Source organism: Rhopalosiphum padi, chromosome 4, assembly GCF_020882245.1.
Source record: "Rhopalosiphum padi isolate XX-2018 chromosome 4, ASM2088224v1, whole genome shotgun sequence".
Classification (NCBI taxonomy): Eukaryota; Metazoa; Arthropoda; class Insecta; order Hemiptera; family Aphididae; genus Rhopalosiphum; species Rhopalosiphum padi.
In genome coordinates, this window is record NC_083600.1 from 53,534,322 (window position 1) to 53,561,301 (window position 26,980).

At 29.2% G+C, this 26,980-nt stretch overlaps 5 protein-coding genes across 6 annotated transcripts; 3 read left to right on the plus strand and 2 right to left on the minus strand.

Annotated features, from left to right (window-relative positions):
* Positions 1 to 877: 877 nt before the first annotated feature.
* Positions 878 to 3,402, minus strand: LOC132928476 (cytoplasmic dynein 1 light intermediate chain 2-like). Its single transcript, XM_060993169.1, has 5 exons — positions 3,105 to 3,402; positions 2,814 to 3,025; positions 2,468 to 2,756; positions 2,149 to 2,410; positions 878 to 1,545 (listed from the first exon to the last, which is right to left on the minus strand). The coding sequence occupies exons 1-5, from the start codon at positions 3,106 to 3,108 to the stop codon at positions 1,053 to 1,055; spliced, it is 1,260 nt and encodes a 419-aa protein (XP_060849152.1). The 5' UTR covers positions 3,109 to 3,402; the 3' UTR covers positions 878 to 1,052.
* A 167-nt stretch (positions 3,403 to 3,569) lies between these two features.
* On the plus strand, positions 3,570 to 16,090 carry LOC132928474 (abnormal spindle-like microcephaly-associated protein homolog). Of its 2 annotated transcripts, XM_060993168.1 has the most exons (15): positions 3,574 to 4,079; positions 5,099 to 5,284; positions 5,412 to 5,624; positions 5,713 to 6,517; positions 6,612 to 6,728; positions 6,897 to 7,020; positions 9,409 to 9,782; positions 9,870 to 10,090; positions 11,225 to 11,347; positions 11,413 to 14,319; positions 14,384 to 14,509; positions 14,591 to 14,771; positions 14,838 to 15,022; positions 15,092 to 15,232; positions 15,577 to 16,090. In XM_060993168.1, the coding sequence occupies exons 1-15, from the start codon at positions 4,065 to 4,067 to the stop codon at positions 15,781 to 15,783; spliced, it is 5,925 nt and encodes a 1,974-aa protein (XP_060849151.1). In that variant the 5' UTR covers positions 3,574 to 4,064; the 3' UTR covers positions 15,784 to 16,090. The 2 variants fall into 2 exon arrangements, 1 of the variants encoding a protein (XP_060849151.1); XR_009662026.1 differs by lacking the exon at positions 15,577 to 16,090 and having other exon boundaries at positions 3,570 to 4,079; positions 14,822 to 15,022.
* Positions 16,091 to 18,532: 2,442 nt separating this feature from the next.
* On the plus strand, positions 18,533 to 21,989 carry LOC132929557 (CWF19-like protein 2). The gene is made up of 9 exons (XM_060994991.1): positions 18,533 to 18,736; positions 18,821 to 19,033; positions 19,102 to 19,809; positions 19,962 to 20,228; positions 20,300 to 20,365; positions 20,506 to 20,700; positions 20,769 to 20,885; positions 20,962 to 21,300; positions 21,793 to 21,989. The coding sequence occupies exons 1-9, from the start codon at positions 18,677 to 18,679 to the stop codon at positions 21,925 to 21,927; spliced, it is 2,100 nt and encodes a 699-aa protein (XP_060850974.1). The 5' UTR covers positions 18,533 to 18,676; the 3' UTR covers positions 21,928 to 21,989.
* A 188-nt stretch (positions 21,990 to 22,177) lies between these two features.
* LOC132929558 (26S proteasome non-ATPase regulatory subunit 8) lies at positions 22,178 to 24,874 on the minus strand. The gene is made up of 7 exons (XM_060994992.1): positions 24,683 to 24,874; positions 24,456 to 24,603; positions 23,479 to 23,551; positions 22,926 to 23,028; positions 22,661 to 22,853; positions 22,407 to 22,592; positions 22,178 to 22,332 (listed from the first exon to the last, which is right to left on the minus strand). Exons 2-7 carry the CDS (start codon positions 24,564 to 24,566, stop codon positions 22,195 to 22,197), a joined length of 804 nt encoding a protein of 267 aa, XP_060850975.1. The 5' UTR covers positions 24,567 to 24,603; positions 24,683 to 24,874; the 3' UTR covers positions 22,178 to 22,194.
* A 140-nt stretch (positions 24,875 to 25,014) lies between these two features.
* On the plus strand, positions 25,015 to 26,385 carry LOC132929560 (DNA-directed RNA polymerases I, II, and III subunit RPABC2). Its single transcript, XM_060994994.1, has 4 exons — positions 25,015 to 25,230; positions 25,668 to 25,734; positions 25,888 to 25,979; positions 26,073 to 26,385. Exons 1-4 carry the CDS (start codon positions 25,202 to 25,204, stop codon positions 26,281 to 26,283), a joined length of 399 nt encoding a protein of 132 aa, XP_060850977.1. The 5' UTR covers positions 25,015 to 25,201; the 3' UTR covers positions 26,284 to 26,385.
* Positions 26,386 to 26,980: the final 595 nt, after the last annotated feature.

Consider the following 26,980-nt stretch of genomic DNA (forward strand, 5'->3'; position numbering starts at 1 on the left):
ATAATTAATTAGACGAGTATAATTCAGCAGAACCGTATTTCAGCGAAAAGTTAGTAAGCTTTCACTTCAAGAAATAAGGTGATTTCCTTATGCAAATGTGACTATATATGTAACATATTATACCCAATCTAAAAATAAATACTTATACTTTGTAGCCTAAAGAGTAGTGTACCGTGAAGCTCGGCGACCCTAGGACCTATAGAAGGTAGAGAACTCCTTAAATATAGAATTATTAATATAGGTAATAATATTAGAAGCTAATAAAAAAAAAAAATAATAATAATCATAATAATACAACTGTTTTTCTACCTAAAATTGTATTTTAAACATTCTATACTTAAACCTTGACTCCCCCCTCAACTTGTGGTAAACATATAATTTTAAGAAAAATACTTGTATATTATGAACAATATGAATTATAATAAATAACCATAAGATTTTTAATTTTTATAATTATGTTAGTGTTTATATTTTATACTGCCAAAATGGGTATTATGAAAGCTAATAACTTAATTTGTTCTATCAAGGAGGAAATTAAAATATAATTGTTAAATACATTTTTCACAGAACAGATTTAAATATAATACAAATAATCCTAAGTATGAACAAATCAATTATAAAAATTAAACAAAACAATATTCACTAAAATGGAAAGGTATTAATAGTGTTAAGGTATACATTTTGGGAAAGAAAGGTATGGTTTTAAATAAATTAAAACTTATTAATATTCCATAAATAATATAGATTAAAATTAAATCTTTTTCGTGTTTAAAAATAATATAAGTTTTAATTGTGCATCTTATATATGAAAAATAAAGTTGATTACTGATATAATCAGATTATATTTATATTTTATATATAAAATTAGAACATAACATAATCAACTAATCATTATTTATTAAAATACAACTTATATAAGATCATAATAAGTTATAATCATTAAACACAAACAATGGGTAATAAGTAATTAGATGTGTATTAATACAACATAGACAATAGTTTTATTTAATTTATGTTACTTAAAATATTTGGCATGTATTAATAAAAAAAATTTATTTTGGAGTATTAGGATCATCATCAATTTGACTTAATTCTGGAGAGCCTGTATTATCAACTGGTTTTTTTGTAGGAGTCCTTACTGTTGGAGATTCTTGCTTTTTTTGCAAAAGCGCGTTGAAAAAGCTAGCCAAAGCTCGTTCACTACTAGGAGGAGGGTTATCTGAAATGCGTTTATTTGCCGATAATGGTTTTGTAAGTTCTATGGATTTCCTGACAACCGGTGTTTGTGGTTGAGCTAAATTTTGATTTAACAGTACAAGTTGCCGGGCCAAAAATGCTTGTTCCTCTTCATCTTGAAGTTCATGTTCTTTATGTGGTTTTTCATATGGATATGGTATAGCATCACTATAATGTGATTCTGGATTTATTTTTTGCATATTTTCATAGAGAACTTCAATTTTTTTCAAACTATCCCAGCCTGAGGGAACAAATACAGAATCTTTTTCCACGATTAATGCAGGCGTTTTGAATGGAAAGCGATAAATTCTGAAAAATATATAACATAAAAAGTAAATAATTCATGAATTATAAATTCAAATTGTTTAGTTTATTTTACTTGAATGATAAAATAATTTTATATTAATGTAAAAAATAAAAATGTAAACTGTTGTAAAATATTTGTTAATTATTGTACTCAGTCAATATTATTTTAACCTTTGTTTATTTATAAACATACATTTAATAAAATTGAATTATTAAAACATTAAAATATACAACAAAAATTTTCAATTAAGAACTTTATTTTTAAAATATCCTTAAAATTGTTGTAGAATACTAAATGTTAATTATATTTAATTGTTCATAGTTCATATTTTAAATGTATAGCATATCATCAGTAGGACGAGATATTTTTAATTTATTTATGTTTTTTCTATTGTTTGAATTTTTTATAGATAAAATTAAATAGTTATAAATATCTTATAATCACAACTTTTTAGACATTTTAAAAAGAGATATTTTTAAATTAGATTTCTTCACTAATATAATGATATGAAATTAATAAAAATAATAAAATATTTATATTAGTAGTATTATATCCCACACAATATTGCTTTTATAGATAAATTAACTTTTTATAATTAATTTTACCTATGCATTAAATATTTATAAAGAAGATCACAGTTTTTATCTTCCATTACAGATACATAGAACAATGCAGCTCCAAATTGTAAACAAAATTTTCGCAAACAGCATTGGATGTAATCAAAATGCTCTTCTGAATAGTTATCAATTTCTAAGTTTTTGATGCAATCAGTCATAGTTATGACAACAATTATATCCAATCCTAAATTTTTTGATAGAACTCCATCATTGAGAAGTCGAACTTTTGTACAGGATTCATATGATGGATCTAAACATTTAAACAAAAATCTTATATATAAAGCAACTCTATATTACAAATATTTACCATCGAGCAGCGTATAATCAATGATTCTATCAACACATTTATCCCTGAGATTTTGAGTTTGTTCCATGCCTAAATTTAAGCTATCTATATGATCTTGAAGTCTTGCTGACCAAAATTCTAAGGATTCCATAATTTTCCAGGGATGTTTCAAAGACGCAACTAAAACAATTGTTGTATCTTCAAAATGTTGTTCATTTAAGGCAAACTTCATCAAATATTTTAGTGATCGATCGCCATCTAATGTCCAAACATTTAATTGAGCATTTTCATCAGTGCTGTCATCGCGAACCTAGTAATTGAAGTATAAGTAAATAAATCTAAAATTTAGAAGACAAAATTTTCTTACCTGTATGTATCCATACTCCATGCCCCATCCTTGTTTTGAATCTTTAAGGCCTTGCAACTTGGTCACCAATGTTGTTTTGCCAGATTTACTATCACCCAGTAACAATACATTTTTGTTTTCCGGCAATTTTTTTCGACTTTTATTTTGTACATCCAATAGAAGATTATTCCAATGATTTGCATCATTTTCAACATCAACTTGAGTGCTAGAGTCTTAAATAGATTCAATATGTATGTTATATTTTATTTCTAATGTCAATATGCTAACAAAATTACAAAATTTTGTACTTACCCATATTATATTAATATAGATGTGGAATGTGGATACCTATTTAAAGAACATAAGTCTTAAACCTTAGGTCTTAACAATAATGCATTTACCACAACCTTAATTATTTTCTTTTTTTGTTTTATCAAAGTAAATTGAAAGTAATATTATAAAACAAAATTAACACACGAACACGAACGGGTCGTCGACGGAAATATGTTTTTTAAGATCCGTTTCTGTATTGTTATCACATCGACGAACACGAATAAAACAATCGAGTAAAGAGTGTCCCAAATCCCGATCACGATTTGTAATGAGATTCTGTTTTTTTTACTATCTACTATCTTAAACCGTGGACCGAAACGTTCGGAGATAACCATAGAATGATAATACAACCACGGTACCCTGAAGTGAGTTGTATTATAGTCATAACGCGCACCTCCACCGCGGAGGTTACTCGTCCGGTAAACATGAGGTCGTTATGAATATTTCATGATAACGGTTAACGGCCCCCCTCACCATAACGAGAAGTAGTGTTGTCGGCCGAGCGTTGGAAGTCGATTTATTTTTAATAGCAATTTAACGGATTTCCGTCCGGACTGAGTGACGGACGACTAATAAAAAATACTAGTTCGCGCATTGCACTAATGCTGCAGACTGTTTGTGTAGTATCTGCAGCGGCAAACCAGTTACCATAATTATTTCTATTACGCCGTCGTTACTCGTTTAATATTTTATCACAATTTAATATCATGCACATGACGATTACGACCGGCTCCAAAACGAGTATCGTTCACGATTATTTAAATACAAAATATAATATTATCATTAATCGTTGTTTTATTAGTATCAATGTCGCCTGAACAACTACGCTGTAAATAGTTTGATTTCAATTTTTAATATTTTGTTTGTTTTAATTTAAATTCACAATCAATATAATATGAAAGTCATGTGAAACTACTAACACTCCAGTAGCCAGTAATAATGGCCAAGTTCGTCGTAAGTATCTTGACCAGTTTTTCTCTGTATTACATGTATAATCATGTTGTGTATCTATTGTATTTTACTGTCTCTTAGTATTTCACTGTTCCTATAAACAAATTTTTCATTAAGACTTAAATAAAAAAAACAATTTAATATCATTTTCCAGTTGTTTAAATAAAACAAAAATAAGTCCCAACTTGTAATATAATAATGATAATAATATCTCATCTTAAAAACTAGTCATATTCCTTGTAAAGTGTTAATTAAGTTGAGTTCAATTATTATTGTTATTACTATCTTTATTATTTAATTTAAAAAAATAACAAATATAGGGGCACCTGTTAAACTTCTGTAATTAAATTATTAATTGTTATCTCAAATCAAAACAATTGTTAATATAAACTTTTAAGTTAACCTTAGGATTACTAACATCAGTTTACGTACTTTTTAATTAAATTAAAAAATACCATATACATTGAATATTATGATTTAACAGTTAAAGGAGTCACATGACAAGTAGTTTCAATACTTCAAACATCCAATCTTTTTTCTGTTCAAATACTTTTAAATATTCATAAATGGTACAATTTAATATCAAGTTCACTGTAAGCTACTCTAGACAAATTATTTTTTTTTCATAACCCTGGACTTTATATACATAATAAATATTTCACATGAAATAAAATAATAGTTGAAAATAATCACATTTCATTTTTTTTTCAACTAACTTTAACTTATTATTAATTATAATGAGAATTAGTCCTAAATAACTTAAATTGTAGGAAAATACTGTTTTATTTATAGCATAATTAATTTTTGAAAAAAGTTAATGCATACCTAATTATAAGTAATCCAATTAAAAATGAGTTAAAACTATGAACATGCCTATTCTTTAATATATATATATATATATTATTGACACAAAAATGTATAAAAAAAATAAAAATAGGTCAATTATGATTTTGAATTTAGATCATATTCATTTGTGTCTATCTTATCTTATATATATATATTTTAAATTTATATTATTTTAGGTTGAATTTTCTCCTCCAGAAAAAATTAAATCAGAGCCATACGATGTTACAGATTCTATTGTAAACTATCGTATGGTATTAGCACCATTTCAAAAGCAAACTCAAGTAGAATTTAATAACATAAAACTCAAAGAAATTGCAGTGAGATTTTTAACAGTTGTCAATCCTCTTGACAAACATGGACAGGTTAATAAATCCATACTTATTTTAAAAATAATGGTATCTACTAATTGTATATGCCATGTATTCTTGATTATGATTGTAAATATTATTTACCTAATAATTATGTATAAACAAAAAAAAATGATTGCAGTTTGTTTTACCTCTTCCGAGTGATGGTGTTTATTTTGATGTTTATAAATTCACATTAGAACCTAATTCTCAACGCGAGTTATCAATAACTTGGCAACCATCTCAGTATGGAAATATGCGTAAACTTATTAAAATAGAACAAGTTGATAATAACAAAAAATATGATTTTGTTATTTTAGGAAATTGTAATAGTCCTTCATATAAAAAGTTTAAGGTATGCCAATTTAATATATTAAAATATGACAGTTAGTATATATTTAGTTTATTATTAATTTTCATATTATCGTCTAATATATTTCTAGGGTGCTACCTCAACAACTTCAAAAACAAAAATTTCTAATTTAACTAAAAAACAATTAAAACGTGAACAAGAAAAAGTACTGCCAAAAAAGACAAATCATATAAGTTCTAAAACTGAAAGAATTATTCTAGTAAAAAACCCTGTAAATATACCAGAACCCATTAGTGAAGAAATACCACCTATCAGACGACAAACATATTTAGTTGGAGAAAAAGAAAATCTTCCAGTTTCAAAAAAAAATGTATTATGTAGAGACACAATACTTACAAGTCCTGAACGCAGTATTAAACGGCCAGATCAGAAACGTCAAGATCATGTTTTTAATAATCATTTTAATTTAAAGAATCTAAACAATAGTTCTAGCCCAATGAGTGATGATTCACTAGAGAAACCATTAAACAAAATTTTTATTAACAATTCTCAATTAAATGACTTCTATTTAACACCATTAAAAAGTACTGAAAACTTACTTTCTCCATTCAGCGTTAAGAAACAAATTAATAATTTTGATGTCACTGATGGACCATTGGTTACTACTTTATCAAATTCTTTTGTATCCAAACCTCTAGATGGTTTCACTTCAGATTTAATTGATACTCCAGAAAACCAAAAGTCAAGCAATGTATGTGTGAATCTCTGGAATAAATTTTTAAAATCACCAGAAGATGAATTAACTAATGGTGGTACAAATGTTTGGTCACATACCGTCAACTCACGACCTTCTACATCTCCTTCGGATGTTGAATCTAATGACTTTATACAAAAGTGTGAAATGTCGCCTACACATAATATTCATCAACATACAAGTAAAGTAACAAAATAGCATAAATATGTCTTAATTATTAATAGTAATAATTAAATGTATTTAAGTATCTTTTATTAGTTTTTTTCACATTACAGTGATTACTTGGGGTGGTACTAAATCGAAAAGACCATCATTTTCTATTAAAAACTCTCTTTATTACAAATGTAGTCCGAAAACGTCAATGACATCTAAGAACAAAGTAAAACAATGCAGTAAGTAAATGCTATACATTATTTAGGTTACGGATCAATGATTATGGGTGTGAGTACTTGCTTAAAATCCAATTTATAAAATGATAGATTTATGTTATAGCCTATCCTTGAATAATATTATCTTACTATGTATTATAAAAACTCATTGAATTTTAAATATTGTTGTAGGTACAAATCCACGAACAACACGTTTGAAAACTCCTAAACTAGATAAGTATGATGAATATCTTAAGTGCCTAGCGAATCCACAACTTTTATATCACAATAATGCTGAAGATCCATTTTTAAAAATGTAAGTAAAATCTTAAATCATTAATATCACAACATGTTAGAGTATACAAAATTAGAAAAACTTAATTTAATTTTTATCTAGTTTTAATTAAACTACTTCATTCTTTATTGACTAATATGTTAATAATTTTATTTAAATATGAATACAGAAGATAAATGAACACAAAACAAGTTTAATATATTTATTACGGTTATAACTCAATCATACAATTCTTTACATAATTAAATTGCATTTAATCAAATTTTTATTTAAAAAAATGTAAAATATCCTTTTATAAATACTGAAATTTATGTAATTATAATACTGTATCAACAATTATCCATATATACCATGTAATTTATAATTTTATATGTATTTATTTTTCATCAATTTACTATGATATGTATTATGATATTATGTACTGTTTATTTATTTAGTCTTATTTTTGTGTGTGCCACCTTTTGGGGCAGTAAAAATGCTTTAATTTTCTTTGGGTATGGTTCTAGTTAAAAGTATTAAGTAAGTAGTTTTTTATATTCAGGAAAAATAACAAAAAAATTTGTACTGGACCCAGGAACCAACCAAAATCTATTATTTTTCATCAAAAAAAATTATTAAATTTAACTAATGGCTGTCACAGCCAGTGTACAAGAATAAAAAAAAAAAAATTAAGAAATAAATAAAAATTTTACACTAAAAACCAAATTGATTTCTATATTTTGTTTTAATTTTTTAACAAATAACCATAGAAACTTGATATTTTAACCAAGCATCTATAATATAATTTTCTATACATGGTTTTATTTTCAATGTATTTTGATTCAGCTATTTTTTGAAATAAACAATTATTCGCTGTTTCAAAATTTTTGAAAAATTAATTCAAGATCTTATAGAAATTGTTCTTAACTCTGTTTAAATGTATTACATTTTTTTTGTTATTATTTAAAGTTAAAATATTTACAAATTTAACAAATTACATGTACTAGTAAATAGCTTATAAAATCTTTAATTCTAATATCTATTCTATGGTTTGAAAATGTAATGTAATATTCCTCATAAATAGTTTATACTGGAACTAAAAACATAATTATTTTTTATAGATATTTAAAATTCAAATTTGTATAAAATTACGCGTTTAAATGATGATTTTTATGTTCATTATTTTGTTATCATTTAAAAAGCATTAGGTATTCATGGAACTCAAACTTTTATATATATTATTTATAGTTATGCAATTACATTTTCATAGTTGGTAGATTAATTTCAAATTATTACTTACCTGATTATACTATTAACCCTATTCACGCTGTTTTACTATATGGTGGTGTTTACTCTAAAGCAAAGCTTTGCACCAGATTACTCAAATCATTTATTCATGTTTCGGGTGTTTAGACGTTGGAATAATAAATTTAAACAAACAATTGGATGTTATTAATAGTGTTCAATAGTTTAGAAAAACCATTACTTTTTATTAATTCTCTCACCAAGATTGTTATGCTAAAAATAAAATTTTTTAAAATGATTTATGTTATTGATAATAAAATATAATATGAATGCACATTTGTTATAGACCAAACTCTATTTAAGTTTCAAGAAAATATTTATTGAATTTACCTATAATTAATTGTAAGGAAAAATTACATCTACCTAATATAATACTAATTAAAAAACATTGTGATATGAAATTTTCTCAGTGATTTAGACTGGACCACATTTTTAATTTACAATATTATCATTTAATTCAAATTTAACACATTCATTGCAGTCATTCATTCGATACTTACTATCAGGACTAGGATTTGTATGCATTTTATTTACCAAAATATGCAAAAATATTCATTTAAATTTTTATGAGATGAATACAAAAATATAGTTTTAAAAAAAAATATTTATTTATTGCAATACATCAGTGATTGACTGTTTATTTTAATATAATATAATTGAGAAATAAAATAAAATTTATAATTTACATTCAATAGTGGAAATACTTTGAATTTTATGTTTGAAAAATGTATGTTAGATAAAAAAAAAAACCAAGCTTTATACTTTAATCAGCAGGGCTAGAATTAAATACGAAATAATAATATTAAATTTTAAATATTAATTACGAAATATACTATATACAACATGCATTTTTCGCATTCTTATAATCGAAATATGTAATAATATTATCATTTTATTCAATGTTATGCAATAATATGCATTTTATCCAAAATATGCAAACACATGCAAAATAAAAACACCACCATTTATCTCATCATAAGGTGATTCATAGACATTATTGACAAAATCAATAATCAGAAGTCGCAAAAAAAACATGCTTTTGCATATAAATCCTAGCCCTGCTTACTATATACCAAAATGGTTTCCACTTGTCCAAATTTTTTAAAATTAATGTATATTGTTTAGGTCTGAATACTATGAAACAGAATGGTTGGACCGGCAAGAATCTGATATGATTCGTTGGTTAAATGCAATGCTCACACCGACTGAAAAGTTGGTAGATGAAGAACAATCTAATGAGTTAGAGGAAGCAGCCATGGCTTGGGTAGAAGCATCCAAGACATGTCATAAAAATAAACCTATGCAATTTGCCACCCAAAAAGATCTATTTGTCGCACAAATTTACCGCCAGTCACCACAACAATGGAGTGCATTGCGCAAAGCCACAACAAATCTTATTACATCTTCAAGTGTGACATCTGTCCTATCAAAATTAACTGTATCGATTGAAAAAGATCTCATAACTTTACGAGATGACCGTCAAATACATTTGGACTTGAGTGAGATTTATTTATTTATAATTATTAAGTTTCAAATTAAACTTAAATGATACAAATTAATAAGTACAAGAATTATTTTCTTTTTAGGTTTAAAGAAAAAAATTATTGATTTGTTAAAATGTTACAATCCATTATGGTTTCGTATTGGCTTGGAAGCTATATATGGCCAAATTGTTCATGTGAAGCCTGGATCTAATGATTTAGATGGTATTGGCTGGTTTGTTCGTAAAAATCTGTTTAATAATGATTATGTCAAACAAAAATTTATCAAGACGACTGTACTCCAAATGAACCTCCCTTCATATAATGTAAGAAAAAATATTTGTTACTTCTATTCTATTTTATTAATTCTATTGTACTTAAAACCAAGCAGTGCTTGAATTTGGGGGGGGATGCACAGAAGGACAGAGCTCCCCTACTATTAATTAATTTTTTTTGAGTACCCCAATTTTATTTTTTCACAGAAACGGGGGGACAGCACAAAATTATGTCCAAAATAATTTTTATTAAAATGTGGATTTCAATTTATAATATAACGAATTTTACAATTTTTAGTATCAAAATTTTTTGATAATAGTTTATTAATTTATTTTTACTACTACCACTTCTATGGCCCCGTATATTTTTTTTGTAGTTTGCTTATTAATTAATTATAATATCATACTGTTCTTTGCTTATAATTTATTGTACATATCTATTCTGTGGGCTAGTATGAAGGTAGAATTAAAAAACTTAAAAATCTGTGTAGTTGAAAATTGGTATTTAAAATATAATTAAGGTTGTCAGGGGAGATGTGTGGGGCGAAGCAGAATAATTTTCTAAGTATAAAAATCGAATTTAGGGCGAGTAGTTTATGGGTTATAAGTATTTAAAGTTATTATGTGCGGAGTGGAGTGGTACGGGGTTACCCCGCAAAATGTTTGTCCACTACTCCGCTTGTCTAAACTTTAAATACTTATAACTCATAAACTACTCTTCTTAAATTCGATTTGTATGTATCAAAATACTCAGAAAATTATTCTGTTGAAATTAAAACTATGTTGTCATTCAAAAAAGTAAAACACTTATAAAAATATAATTTTTTAATAAAAATGTTGTTTTTTAATAACTTGAAACTAGGTAAAAAAATGTTTTCAAAAACATGAATACTTTTTGAAATAACGAGTGTTTTATGATAAAAAAAATCACCCTATATATAGATTATCAATAAAACTAAACAAATTGATCTACAGAAGTATACAGACTAACACTCTATTTCAAAATGGTTAATTTATTGTATTTTGTTTAAATATATAATTGTCCTATTACTTATTAACTATTTACTATGCATATTTTAATAAATCAACTTTCAATTATCTTAAATTGAAATTAAATAATTTGTGTATAAAATGTCAGCAATTGTTTTAATTTTTAATAATATAATTTTTTTTTTTTTACTATAGACTGCCATGAAAAAATTTATTTTAAGAAAAATGTTTATGCTTATATATTTTTTGGACCGCGCTAAAGAACAACAATTAATCAGGCATAATCCGTGCTTGTTTAAAACAAACTCGCCATATAAAGTTAGTGATTTCATTATTTTTTAAATATATTTCAAAAACTGGTTGATGTTTATTTCCATTTACAGAGTAGTTATGACTTAATGATGGGATTTTGTGCAGACATGGTAACTGCACATGGAGACATAGTACGTCGCCTGCGAAGTATTGGTTACAACTTGGCACACAAACAAACACACTTGGATGAAGTAAATTATGCAGTTAAATCTCTAAATGACCTAAGAGATGGCACTAGAATCACTAGAGTCGTGGAAATTTTATTTAAAGGCAATCCATTGTCTCAAAAACTAAGGCTTCCAGCCATTTCAAAGTTACAGAAAATACACAATGTTAATTTGGCATTCACCCGAATATCTGAGCACATATCTATTGAGGGCAACATAACCACCCGTGATATCGTGAACGGCCACAGAGAAAAAATGCTATCGTTGTTTTGGCAGATTATCTACAAGTATTTAACCCCACGGTATAATAACGCTGCGACAAAAATTCAAAACTGGTGGAGAAATAGCAGTCTGAAACTGGTCATATCCAAAAGAATCCGAGCCAAAACTATTGCCAAACGTCACATAGCCGCCACCGATATACAAGCGCGCGTTCGAGGCCATTTGATTAGAAAAAAATGGCCTCAATTGCGAGCTGAACTGGTAAAAAACCGTGATGTGTTGCACACGGCTTCCACCACGATCAAACGTTATTTAAAAGACAAACTGAAGCTATTGACAGACGATCGAAAACGGTTTATAATTTTAAGGAGAACAGTCGTGTTCGTTCAGAAAAAGTATAGAAACAAAATGGCTATGGTTAAAGAACGACAAAAGTATTTGAAATTCAAACAGTCGGCGATAGTCATTCAAAAGGCGTTTCGAGGGTTTATGCTGAGGAAAAACTGGCCCGAAATCAAGAATAATCTAATTGCGGAAAAAACGAAACGAATTGCTGCAGTCGATACGATTAAGCGATTTTTGCGAAAAAACCTGTCGCTGACACAAGACCGTTTAGCATATTTGAAGTTAAAACGTACGGTGTTGTACGCCGAAAGTCGGTACGTTGCGAACAAAACGACGAAGTTGCAAATGAAACGTTACGCCGCACTAAAAAGTGCGGCCGTGTGCGTACAGAGACGGTTCAGGGCAAACGCGGCGATGAAAAGAGAACGGGAAAACTATTTAAAAGCCAAACGGTCGGCATTAACGGTGCAAAAAGTGTTCCGCGGTTTCGCGGCGAGGAGACGTTGGCCAGACGTGCGATACCGTTTGGTGTCGGAAAACGAGAGACGGACCGCCGCGGTGAACACCATCAAACGGGCGTTGCGGAAAAACTTACCGCCGACACGAGACCGCTTGACGTTTTTGACGTTGAAACGTGCCGTTCTGTACACCGAAAGTCGGTACGTCGCAAACAAATCGACGAAATCGCAAACGGAACGATACGCCGCCCTGAAAAACGCGGCCGTGTTCGTGCAGAGACGTTTCAGGGCCAACGCGGCGGCGACACGAGACCGACAACGCTATTTGAACGCCCGACGGTCGGCCGTGCTGATACAAAAGACGTTCCGGTGTTTCGTGGCGAAGAAACGTTGGCCGGCGACGCGAGACCGGTTGCGGTCGGAAATGGAGAGGCGCGTCGCGGCAGCCGACACGGTGAAACGAGCGCTGAGACGGAACCTGCCGGCCACTCGGGAGCGGGTCGAGTTCGCCGGGCTGAGGTCCGCCGCTCTGTTCGTGCAGCGGACGTGGCGAGCAAAGAACCTGATGAGGGTGCAACGGGAATGGTACACGACGTCGCAGTACGCCACCGTGTACGTGCAGCGGACGTTTCGGGCAAAGGTCGCGATGAGGTCGGGCCGCCGGGAGTACTTGAAGGTCAAGCGGTCGGCGGTGATCATCCAAAAAGTGTACCGCGCCTACGTGGCCAGGCGCGTGTGGCCGGATGTCCGGGACCGGCTGGTTGCCGACCGGGCGGAACGGGCCCGCGCAGCGGACGTGATCAAGCGAGCCCTCCGACGCCGGTTGCCGGTCGTCCCTGACCGGCTCCACTACGAGCGGCTGAGACGGTCGGCGGTGGCCGTTCAGAGGCGATATCGGGCCAACGTCGCCATGCGGACGCAACGGGAAGCATACCGATCGCTCAGGCGCAGCGTGTTGGCAGTACAGCGGCGGTTCCGGGCCAACAGGGACGCGAGACGCGACCGTAGTCAGTACGCGCGACTCAGGTCGGCGGCCGTCGGACTGCAGGCAGCCGCCCGAGGCCACTTGTTCCGCCGGCATCGGTGGCCAACACTGATGGCCGAGCTCACCAGCCGCCGCCTACTGATGACCCGGTGCGCCGACACCGTGAAACGAGCGCTGATGAGGCGGTTGGCCGACGGTGATCGACGACGGTTTTTAGAGCTACGGCGTGCCGCGATCGTGGTCCAGCGCCGTTTCCGGACCCGCAGACAGGCCCGCGAGTACGCCAAACTGCGCGATGCCGCCATTACGGTGCAACAGCGATTTCGGGCTAACCGGGCAGCGAGACGTCATCGAACGGAATACTTGCGCGTCCGCGCCGCCGCGGTCTTGCTGCAGGCCTGCGTCAGGGGACGTCGGGCGCGCGTCCGGTGGCCCGTCGTGAAACGCGACTTACAAGCGCACCAGAACCGGTTGGTCGCGTCCAGCAACACGGTCAAGAAGTTCCTGCGTCTGTGCCTGCCCGCCACCGATGAACGTTGTGAATACTTGCGCCTGAGACGCGCTGCGGTCGCGGTGCAGACTCGGTACAGGGCCGTGGTCGCTGGAAGACATGACCGTGCCGAGTACCTCCGTCTGAGACGGTGTGCGATCGTGTTGCAGAGATGGTACAGAGACTGCAGAGCACTCCGGTCGGTGGTCTTGTTGCAGGCATATATCCGGGGATGCTTGATCCGCCGCCGGTGGCCGGAGCTCAAGCACCGTCTGGAGGCCGAACGGAAGCTCGAGGCTGACTCTAAACAGGTACTGTGTTTATTCTTATTTCGTTATATCATTTCATGTTGTTATATTACATATTTACGTACAGGAGAAGTACAAGGCTGCAACTAAAATACAAGCAGCAGTTAGAGGATTTTTAACCCGTAAGAGATTTCCCAAGCTCAGAGACGAATTGATAACTCAGAAACGTGCTTGTGCCATCACATTAATACAGGTATATATATATATGTGTGTGTATAGGTTTAATGTATTTGAACAAGTTACATGATTCTAAGTTTACCTTGGTTCTTATTAGGCCCTTTGGAGAGGATACTGTGTTCGAAAAAAGTACCAATGTCGACGCGACACTGTCAGAATGCCCAGAAGAAGTGCCCAGACGTTGGGCAGGAGACACAATGATGTGGTAGACATATTAAACAAGCAAAAAAAAAATGAATACTCATATAAAGAACTGGCAACAGTCTTCTGGAACTTGGGTAAGTGTTTATCTCCTAAACAGTAGTGACTTCTTCCTTATTAAAACCAGATTTGTTGTATTTTAGACACTTGTACATCATTATCCAAAGAGCTATGTATGAAGACAGCAGATGGTGCAATCGTAGATTACATTTTCCATTTCCTACAGTATTCCAACCAATCACAACCGAGCACCGAGGCCCGTGAACCTGCCATCCGAGTACTCATCAATCTGCTTAGGTACCACGAAACGACATGGATCATTTGGACAGTGAGTTAAATTACTTATTTGTTTTAAGTTTAATTTATTATATTTCACCCATTCTCGGGTTTGTTTCAGAGAACTGTAAATGCTGATATGGTCAAAGAACTTATCAAAATGATGAAGATGAGTTGTGGCAAATTCGGTTCAGCAAATAAACTGTTCTGTTTAATAGCTACATTCATATGGATAGCTCTGCAAGACCCTGAAAAAAAACGAGTAAACAATTATACAATTAATAAACATACAAACACAGATGTGTTAGGGAAAATACTTTGATTGCATATTAAATTTAAAAATAACATCTACATCGGTGTTTAAGCGTTTTTATACTCATCAAAAATATGTTTGTAATAAATTTCTTTTAAATGTGGTGTTTGAAAATTATTACTTTGTATTATATGACTGAGCATCATTTAATTAAATTAAAGTTTTGTAAATAAAAACTGATAAATATTTTAACATTCTTTAGCAAGTTTATAAGTTGTCTTACAGTTTATTTTTTATTAAAGTTTATTCGGGTAATACAACAGCTAGTAATTTTGTTTTTTTTTTTGTTTTAGTATTTTAAAAGCAATCCAACTGGAGACTTTAAATATATGATGGATTCACTGAACAGGAGATACAAAACACACAAAATAGACAAGAAATTAATGGTATTGCCATCAACACGGCCTACGTGGTACATTGGCTCTAAGTGCCAAAAATGTTTTGAATCTGATCTCTTTGCTACAACTCAGGTCTGCAAAATGTTGAACATTATAAAATAATTGAAAAACTACTTTTTTACTATTTATTATTAATTATTATTATGTTTAAGATCTTTTATTACTATTAACTGTTTAAATTATTTGATTGTTTTTTTTTCCTATTTTAAAATTTTATCAATAATTATGTATATTACTTTTCTACAACCTTTTGGTATTTAACCATTAAAAATCACTTTTTTATATGCCAGCTCATTTATATGATTTTAATGGAATTTTATACACTGTGATTTATTTTTAATTTTATATTCAACGATGTTCTAAAGAAATTATAAAGAATATAAAGTTTAATGTAATTATGTAAATATAATTGTTTATTTTTTTAAATTTATGATTTCCCTCAAAAGCTTAATTTATTTTTATTATTGTTAATGATTATTGCACAATATAACATACATATTATATTTTGAAATACAAAAAATATAAGCAATAATTTAGAAGAGTAAACCCATACAAAACTCATTTTTTATTTAAATTAAACATTATTTAGAAAAAGAGTATAACAGAAATGTTATAGCTGTTGAAAAAAAGTTTTAAAAAAAATCATATTTTAACCATTTAATATTTATTTGAAATATTTAATATCAGTTAAATAAATTAAAATATTAACCCCTTGAATATGTATTTATTTAATAGTTATTATTTTAATTATAGCAGTGCTTGGCTTGGGGCAGAGTATCTCAACTAATATTTTAGCGTTCCCCTTCTTACCAGGATGAACCCTCCATTGTTATTTGAGTTGTATTAAAACTCTAGGGGCTTTGGGGGCTAAGCCCCACTCTTTTCTGATTAGCTCCACTCAAATATATACCCTACTTTTGTATCAAATGGCATAACAACACTAATTTTTTTTTTACCTACAATTTAAAATATTTAATAGAACAGTTAGTTATTTCTTCTACATCAGTTTTTTTTATTTTACTTTTTATTTTTGTATTTGTAGAAATATTGCAGTATTATTCAATACATTAATAAATTTTAGTTTATTTTGTCCATATTTGTATTAATTAGTTGCCGCACGCTAACTGAATTTTATTTTTTTGTTTTTATAATACATTACCAAAATTAACTAAATAGGAAGTTATTAATAATTCTTTTCATCAAGTAATCTGAGGCTTAAGCCACCCAACTAAATTTTTCAAGCTTCGCCTATGCTAGGGACGCTACTTTTTTAAAACTAGCTAGAGTACCTCTACTACTTTTTTTCTGTGTCAAGCACTAGTTATTAATTATTAATATTAGTATAATTTTCAGGTTGAGCCATATGAATACAAAAATGGTAACGGTAAATACATTTTAGACTAGGCAATTAAAAAAAAGTGAGTACTGCTCACTACAGCGCTATTTTAATTAAATTAACTAGACCTAGTGGACCCCTAAATTAAAATTTCCTAAATACCTACTCCGTTATGCTGTACCGCACCAAACTCTGTATTGTCAGTTTAGAGACTAGAGAGTACCTCGTAATTAAATAAGCAACTAATGGACTAATGAATATATTAAACATGAATTCAATGATTAATCATTGCATATGAAAAAAGATTCTGAGTGGAGACTCAATATGGTTTACCAGGCTGGCCTATGAGGCTATGAATATTACCATGTATACATTTTATTTTATTACTAAAATAACTTATGTTACCCTCTTACCTACTATAAAATATACAGCCGGTTGAATTCATTTTTACTAAAAGTATTGCACATTTTTGTATTACATGTTATTACATTCAGTATATTATTAAAATATATAGCTATCTATATTCTACAAAAATGTTAAGCTCTACAAAGCTACGAATATCCTTGAATTATAATAATGAACTAAAATTGATATTCTTTATTTAGATAATTATCTAAACAAAAATACATTCAAAATATGAACTTCTTACGCTCGCAAATATTTTTACATAATATGTATTTTTATTATTTTTTAAAGAACAACTGATGATCTTGTTTAACATTTTCAAGTTTTTTGAACGAGCTTAAATATTTTTATCAATACCAAAAAGAATTAGATCATTTAAAATGGCTATAAATAGTTTAAAATTAATTTAAATATTTTGAAAAAGTCATTGGGTATAGAAAATAATGATTTAAATAACATTGGAATGTTTCAAAAATGTATACTTTGTTAATTACAGTTAAAAAAGTAGGTACCCACTACCCAGTAATTTTATGAGAAATTATGATATTTTTATCCTAGTTAAACGTAAATACGTAATTAATATAAAACGCTCATAAAAACTCTTCGATCTTGTCATCAAAACTTTAATAAAACTATTGGAACCTTGTATTAAATTATGAAGTTTTTAACCAAGCTTAAATTGTCTTATATAAAATACTAAACAAATTTAATGTCTATAAATAGCTCAAAAAAAATTATATTAACATTTTAATATAAACATTTCAAATATCTATACGGTATTACAATTTACAATTATTTGTTACATCATATTATATTCTGTGGAAATATATTATTATTTATTATTTTTTATGATAATGTTATAGATATCCGTTATCATGATAAAAACAAACCACAATCGTTTATAAGTTTCAACGAGTGTTGGATTATTCAATATTGTTGTCAATCTGGATGTGGTTGCCAATAATTGGAACCACAGAATAGATGCCTATTATTCTATCCTAGAAGTTAAGTCTTAAAGCCCGTTAAAAATTTATATTCATTAAATCCGTATTAATATGTCAACGACATCTAAAATAGTATTTGGACTATCTTGTTTCGCGTCTGCGGGTATTATTGGATTTGTACACTACCAACAACAAGACGATTTGATTAAGTTGCACGAAGGTGTCGTAAAGGACATTGAACGACAAGAAAATAGACGCCGGGAGTTGTTAGAAATAAACTCCGATATTTTGGTAGCCACCAATCTTCAGGATGGGGAAAAAATCGCATAAAAAGGAACACAAAAAATCATCTCACAAAAAAAAAAAACATGTGAGTACCTAATTATTGTAATGATAATTAGAATCGATTCAACAAATAGCATTTGATCATATTAACATGTTTTATTCTATTTAGAGATCTTCGTCATCCAGTAGTTCAACATCAAATGATGATCAATGGGTTGAGAAATGCCAGAAAGATCCATCGTCTACTTCCACATCATTTGCTACATCAAAAGATGAACCTGATAATTGGATGGATTTTGTGTGTAATACATCTTCAGAAATTGAAAAAAAAATCAGTACAAAGAGCAGAGAGCAGGAAGAAGCTAAAGCAAGAATGATTCAAGTAATTATCATTTTCAATATTTATATTTGTTATTATACCTAAAATGATTTTATTAATATTTGTTTTAGCCAGGTCAATCAGAACGAGAATTAAATCCATACTGGAAAAATGGAGGAACGGGTCTTCCACCGCCAAAACCATTAAGTAGCCACAAAGGTTTCCTTAAACCTAAAATGGATGATGACGATGATCATCAATATAAAATCCATCAGCATTCTAATTATTCAAAACCTTCTTATAGTCGCCAATCTTGGAAAAAACACGATCGTAGAGATAATGTAAATGATAGTAAATATACTGCTTCAAAACAAGATAATGAAGAAAGATATAAACGGCATAGAGAATTTGATGAAAGAAAAGAAGAAAGAAGTAAATATCATAGAGAATTTGATGAAAAAAAAGAAGAAAGAGATAGACGACATAGAGATCATGACCATGGAAGAAATAGGCAACATAAAGAATATGATAATGAAAGTAAAGGAGAAAGAGATAAACGTTACAGAGAACACGAAGATGAAAGAAAAAGTATCAAAAAAAAAAATTCAAGAGAATACGACCACAAAAGAGATAGCAAAAGTAAACATGACAAAGACTCTGAAAACGAAGAAAAATACTCATCTGATGATGACAAATATGAAGGAAAAACTTTGCCTAAAAAATCAGATTATAATGACGAAACTCAAGAACACAAAGAAGCTGTTGAAAAACCTTTAACCGAATCAGAATTAAATGCACTTGCTGCTAAACAAATAAAAGCAGAAATAATGGGAAATATGGTAATTAAAGTATTTTCTAAAAAAAAAAAATTGATTTTAGAAGACTAATATATTATAGATTTTTTTTCAAAGTACATATCTAAAATATATTATTATATTTCTTGTAATTACATGATATACTTTGAACTTTCAATTATACTTTTTATTTATAGAAATTGGCTGAAGAACTTAAGCAAAAGTTGGATTCAGCACGAGACTATGCTTCAAAACAAAATTACACTACAAATAAAACAAAACAAAAAGAAGAATTTGTATTACTTACTAGGACTTCATCTAAAGGCTATAGTTATCCTGTTAAACAAGCACAAGTTGATAAAAATGATGGTAAAAGGAAAAAACGAGAAAAAGTATTGACACATGAAGATGGTAAAAGAGTAAGATACTTTGATGATGATGATAAATATTCATTAAAATCTATGGTAAGTTTTTAACAAAATAAAAAACTGTAAAAAAGCTTTATTTATAACTTTTATTATATATATTATTTCAGTTTGAAAAAGAAATGACTAGTACAGCAGAAGATAGTAATATGGAGTTTGTTAATCTATCGAGAAAGGTTAATATTTTAATATTTAAATTGCTATTAAAATAAACCAAATGAAAAATGAATAAATTAATTATTTGCCAATTGTTAATTAGATAACATATAATCATGTAAAACATGATTTAATTATAATTATGGACATTAATTTTTAGGTCAACTCTAGAGATGATGAAGATGATGTATTTGTAGATCGTGCATCAGAAAAACGATCTGCCAAGGCATCTGAGAAAGAAATTAAAAGAGCTATTGGTGAACATAAACGTACAGAAAAAATTTTAAACTCTTGTCGTTACTGCTTTGATAGTGAAGAAATGTTGAAACACTTATTTATTGCTAAAGGAGAAAAGGTACACTTATTTACAATATTTTTTTAATTTTAATATTGATCATGGATTTTTAATTTGTATGTTACTAGTGTTATCTGTGCTTGCCAAATTACAAATCCTTGACTGAAGGACATTGTTTGATTGTACCAATATACCACTATGCATGTGCAACTGATATTGACGAAGATGTTTGGACTGAAATGCAGGTAGAACCTTATTAACCATATTTGTTAATGAAGTGTTAAATTATTCTTTTATAATAACAAAACATTATAATATTAGGTATTTCGAAAAGTGTTAACTACCATGTTTAAAGATCAAGATGAAGACGTAATATTTTTTGAAAGTGCAATGAGACTGAACAATATGCCTCATATGGTATGGAACTGTGTGCCTGTGCCAATTGAAATTGGTGACACTGCTCCTATATATTTTAAAAAAGCCATCTTAGAATGTGAGACGGAATGGGCTATTAACCAAAAAGTCGTGGACTTAAGTAGTAAAGATGTACGTAGAGCTGTTCCCAAAAGTTTACCCTATTTCGCTGTTGATTTTGGAATGCAAGGTGGATATGCTCATGTCATTGAAGATGAAAAAATTTTCCCAAACAACTTTGCCGAGGTAAACTGATAAGTCTTTCTAAAAGAGAAATAGAACAAGTATCAAGGAATAAAATGTCTGGAAAAAAAGTCTAAACAACATAATTCTTTAAAATAATAATTGTAAAATATAAAAAATTAGATACTAATTATTAGTTATAATCATAATTCATTATCAAATATGAAATAGCTATAGATAAACATATCCAACTGAACTTTAATAATTATTGAAAGATATTGTTACAAAGGAATATATTCATAGAAATTAATATTAACTATAATTTAATTAACATATTTATTACTCAAATTTATATTATCCAGAAAATATTTAAATTTTTGGATTCTGCGTAAAACTAAAATATTTTTCTGAGACTTTTTTCCCTTAAAACTTTATTTTCAGATATTAGTTTTTGTGACTTGTTTATTATCAATAAAAATTAATAATTGCACAATATTTTGAATGGTTTTAGTTTAAAATGTTTGATATTGAAATTTTATCTTTATATACATATAGGAAATCATAGGTGGCATGATGGATTTAGATCACAGTACATGGCGAAAAAAGCAAAAAGAACCAATTGAAGAGCAGTTACAGAAAACTACCAAATTTTTAGAAATATGGAAAGATTATAATTTTACCAAAACATAATATTTGTAATTAATTCATTAGAACAGGTTATATAATACAGTCTTAAAAATGAATACAAATAATGTTTTTCTTCATTGTTTTCCATATAATTACCAAAAGTATGATATGGTGTTACAAATTATTTTTATATTTAATCATTTATATACAAAATAATTTGAAAAAAAAATTTCAAACTATTATATTAGTATTAAGCAATTTGATATTTCTTAACTTTATTTAATTTCAAATAATCAATAAAAAAAAATCCATGTATAGTAATTTAATTTATTAAACTATAGTTTCTAACTCTTTAGCATAGTGAATAGCATAATCAGCAATCTGTAATGCAGGCAAAGGTTCTACTGCTTTCTTCTCTTCTTCGAGATGGAATACATAGTAACCATCTTGACCCAAAATCCACTTTTTCTGAATAATAAAAATAATTTTGTTTTTATATATATACCTATAGCATATAAATAATTCGTAATATTTGAAATTACCTTGTTAGCAAAATCATTAGTTTCATTTGTACTGTTGAAGTTCAACATTTTTGTAGCAGAATTTATAGACACTTTTTTGTATGCTTTTTGTAAGCATTCGGCAATTTCATTTCGGAGAGTGTTTGACAAAATGTTCATAAAAAAATTATATGTATCAGATGGCACATTGCTCTTTGCTTGAAATATCTAAAAAATGAACTCGGTTATACATTAATATCCAACACAACTGGTATTAATTTAATAATTTGAATTACCTTGTTATAGCTGCCTTCCATCAAATATTGTTCTAAGGCAACTGGATGCTTAATATATGTATTGGTTTGTACAATATCATATGGGAGAAGCTCCAATTCTGTATGAAATTCAGCTACTCGATTTTGAGACAATAAGAATAATAAGTTCAAACCTAATAAATGATATTGGTTAGCAGACTCTGGTAATTTGTCCCTTGGTAAAAAAAAAAATTAAAAAATTAAAAGAGAAGTTTTATTTAATATTATTTTGTCAAATATTGCTTACCTGTAGTCTAAATAATAACACTTGAGTTGTGCCATGTACCGTTCAAAAGATGGAATATCATGCATGGCAATACTGCATTGTACTCCAACTTCTAAAATGTCTCCTGTAAATATACAATATAACTAGTTATAATCTGGCATACCGTCATACTAAATCAAACTTAATTAAAGAGAGAATTAACCAAGTTGTATGATTTTACATACTTAGCTAAAACTTTTAAATGGAGTTAAGTCATAGAATTAATTATTAGATACATTTGGTTGTTAATGAAACTTTAAATGCATAAAAAAAATAATTTTTAAATGTTTTAAATGCAATGAGAATCAAAAGAAATTAACTTTTCAATTAAAAGTTGACAGTTGTTTTATAAGAAAAGTTAATTTCTTTATTATGTTGTTTTTGTTTAAAAACAAAGTATATATCATATTTGTTAAATTGTAGTTTGTACAATGGCTGTTAATTAGTACAAAAATATTTACCAAAAGTAAATTATTGCAATGCCAAATGCCTACTGATTATTGTTCAAAATCTAAAAATTATAATATATACTCACTAGCTATAAGGTATTCTTTTTGAGAAGCTTCCACATTAGAAGTCGGTAAAAAGGTATGTTTTGTCATTCCAACCTATAAATTAGAATCAATTACCTAATTAGTCATGCTCATTATTACAATTTATATTTTTTAGATAAAGTTTAAAATGTATAGCCTTATAATAAAATATATATTCGATGAAAAATCATTATTTTTATGTTAAATAAAAAAGACATATCACTAATCACTAACTATGATATCAGTCATCAGATATTGTATATAAATATGTTCAAGGGCGTCTGCAGGGGGAGCAATAGCAAGTGGAATTTAGTATGTATATTAGTATAATATATAAATGTCCAGTTTTATTAAAGAATAAAATATTAAATAAGTAATAAATGAAGATGTTACAAAAATATCATATTAATACTAATATTTTTATTTTATTTATTTTATCAGGTGTATACAATTATAAGTAAATTTTACCTTGTTCCAAATAGGATTTTATCAGGCGCGCTTAATTATGTTTTTTCCAAATAAAATGCAAAACTGTTTATTAATTTTGTTTTTATTCTAGAGTTAATTCTTATGTTTATTCATCTATACTTAATGTATTTTAAAGAGTAAACGTATTCACGTTATATTTTTTTATTATTATTATTATTATAATTTAATATTTAAGTAAATATTTAAACTGAAAAAATGTAATTCAATATTTACCATTAAGTATAGAAATTTTATGTACCTATATTAATATTTTTTAGTTATTGATTCACAATAAAAAAAAATACAAGATAATGTAAAATTTGTAAAGAACCTGATTGCATAAATTAAAAAAATATATCAACCATTGTGTTATTTATCAAACTTAATATTAATACGAATAAAATATACACAAAGGACTTGCAAGTATCAACATATCACAAAACATAAATTATTTTGAAAAAAAAACCCTTTACTTATCGAGACCAATACTCTCCAATTCAATTATTCTCACCTTGATTTGTAACAATATATTATTGCATTGTTTAAAATCTGGTTTCTTTTTATTCCATTCTGTCTTCAAAGTCTGGTACAAGTTTTTGATCTCGTCAAAGGAAGACGTCATATTGTGGTCGTTCGATGGGACCTGGGGATTGATTGTTCTACAAAAACAAAGAATTGAAGACATATTATTAACCAGTCGCTGACGAGATAGAATCTATCCGATAGATGAAGACTCACCAATTCAATGAGTCCAAAAACGATTTTAAATTATTCACGGTCAGATTTCTCTTGTAATGAATCGTCGAATCGAGCAGAACGCGGACGATTTAATACTTTGATAAAAACTTTAGTGAAAATCGTAAATAAAATAACAAATTAACAAATGAATTGTATACGATCAGGGAATACAGCTTTTTTGATATGTCATTCAGGGCGGGCACTGGAAGCATCCATGAAATTTACACAACTAAACGCAGCCAATCAAAAAATTAACTGATAATGAATGTCCGATAACATTTCTTACAACCAAATCATTAAATTACAACCATGGTATCATAGCAAATAGGTTAGTTCGACTTGGTAGTTGGTTCAGTAATGTTGATTGTAGTCATCACTAAGAAAATATCACTATAATTTGAAAAATTTGTCTTCGCGGTTCGTTTACTTGTACCTGTTGTCAATTTGTTGTAATTATTGTTATTCGATAAGTATTTATATTTATTAATTTTAAGAGTTGTACTAAAATATATAGTAAACATGGCTGACGAAGAATTTGAACACGACGAGTGAGTATTGCTCTCAATCTAATATCAGAATATATTTAAATTCACGTCGTTTGCACATGTATTAAACATTTACACATTACACTGTATTAACTAAATATTTTAAATTACGTTTAAGCAATTAGTGTTCAATGTTTTCCATCATGTTAATTATACCTATACTATTTGTGTAAAAGCTAATTTGACAATAGAGACAGAACATTTCTCAACACAAGTCTAGTCAAAATCGTTCAATCTACTCTTTAGCAACAAACAACTTGATCGTTGTACATAAATATTTAAAAAATATACCAAAATTTTGTGTACCTAATCTTGTATTAATTTGTATAGAATGTGAATGATGTGATTGTAAATTGTAATATAATATAATATTTCCTCCTATCACTTATAATTTACTAACCTTGATCTGTTATAAATTATTATTTATTTATTTGTTTCAGTGGTGGTGCAGATGATTTTGATGAAGTTGAAGACGATGCAGACTTGGATGAATTAGATCAACCTGAAGTAATAACTTATTTGTATTATTTTGAATTTTTATTCTTAATGTCATCTCATTCATTCATTACTGTTTAACAGTACTAATTTTCATCTATATCTAGCGTTACAAATTAAATTTGATTATTTATTTGTATCAATTTAAATTTTAAACTCTTACAGGAGAATGAAGATAACATTGATATATTACCTATTCAAGAAGCTCAAAGTCAAGTTCAAAAGTCTAAACGAATTACTACTAAGTATATGACAAAGTATGTTTTCAATTAAATTAAATATTAATCTCAAACATTAAGCTTTAAAAAACTATATTTTTAAATAATATTCTACATGTTTATTTGTTTTAGGTATGAAAGAGCTCGAGTATTAGGTACAAGAGCTTTGCAGATAGCAATGTGTGCCCCTGTCATGGTAGAACTTGAAGGTGAAACTGATCCATTACAAATTGCAATGAAAGAATTGAAGAAACGTAAAATACCTATTATAATCAGAAGATATTTGCCAGACAATAGTTATGAGGATTGGGGAATTGATGAACTAATAATAGTTGATCAGTAAAATTTATTTTATATTCTTTAAAAATGTAAAAACAAATTAATTTAATTATACTATACGATCTCTTAAGTGATTTACCTTATTTGAATACATTTTACAATTTTAGCTTTCATGTTCTTATTTCATTGATTTATTCAATGTTTTTTATTTTTTATTTAATAAACAGTAAAATTTCTATAAAATTGAATATCTAAATATTCAAATAGTTGCATATTTAAAGGACTTTATGACAATACCATTTTGGTACATCTTTACCTAAAGAAATGTATATTTATAAATGAGTATTTTTACAATACTGAAAAACAAATTGTAATTTGTAGTATTTGACTTAAAATGTGTTAATAACAATTTTATAGGTTCACCTGCCTGTAATGATTCTGAAGTAGTAAACATGAAATATTACAAATCTATGTAGTATTTTTTTTTTATTATTATTATCCACAAGCTATAAACAGAAAGCTCGACAATTAAATATACAAAGTATTTATAACAATTATAGGTTGTTTTAGAACCGCAAATATAAATTTCAAAAGCTTATAGTTTTATTCAATTACAATCATAGATATTCCAGTACAAAAGAGTTGAACTGAAAAACTAGTCAATTACTGAAAAAATAATTCTTAAATCAGTATTCAGGATTACATTCATTAGAAATTTTTTTTGTAGTTCAATAATATCAATTGACAATTGTTATACCTGA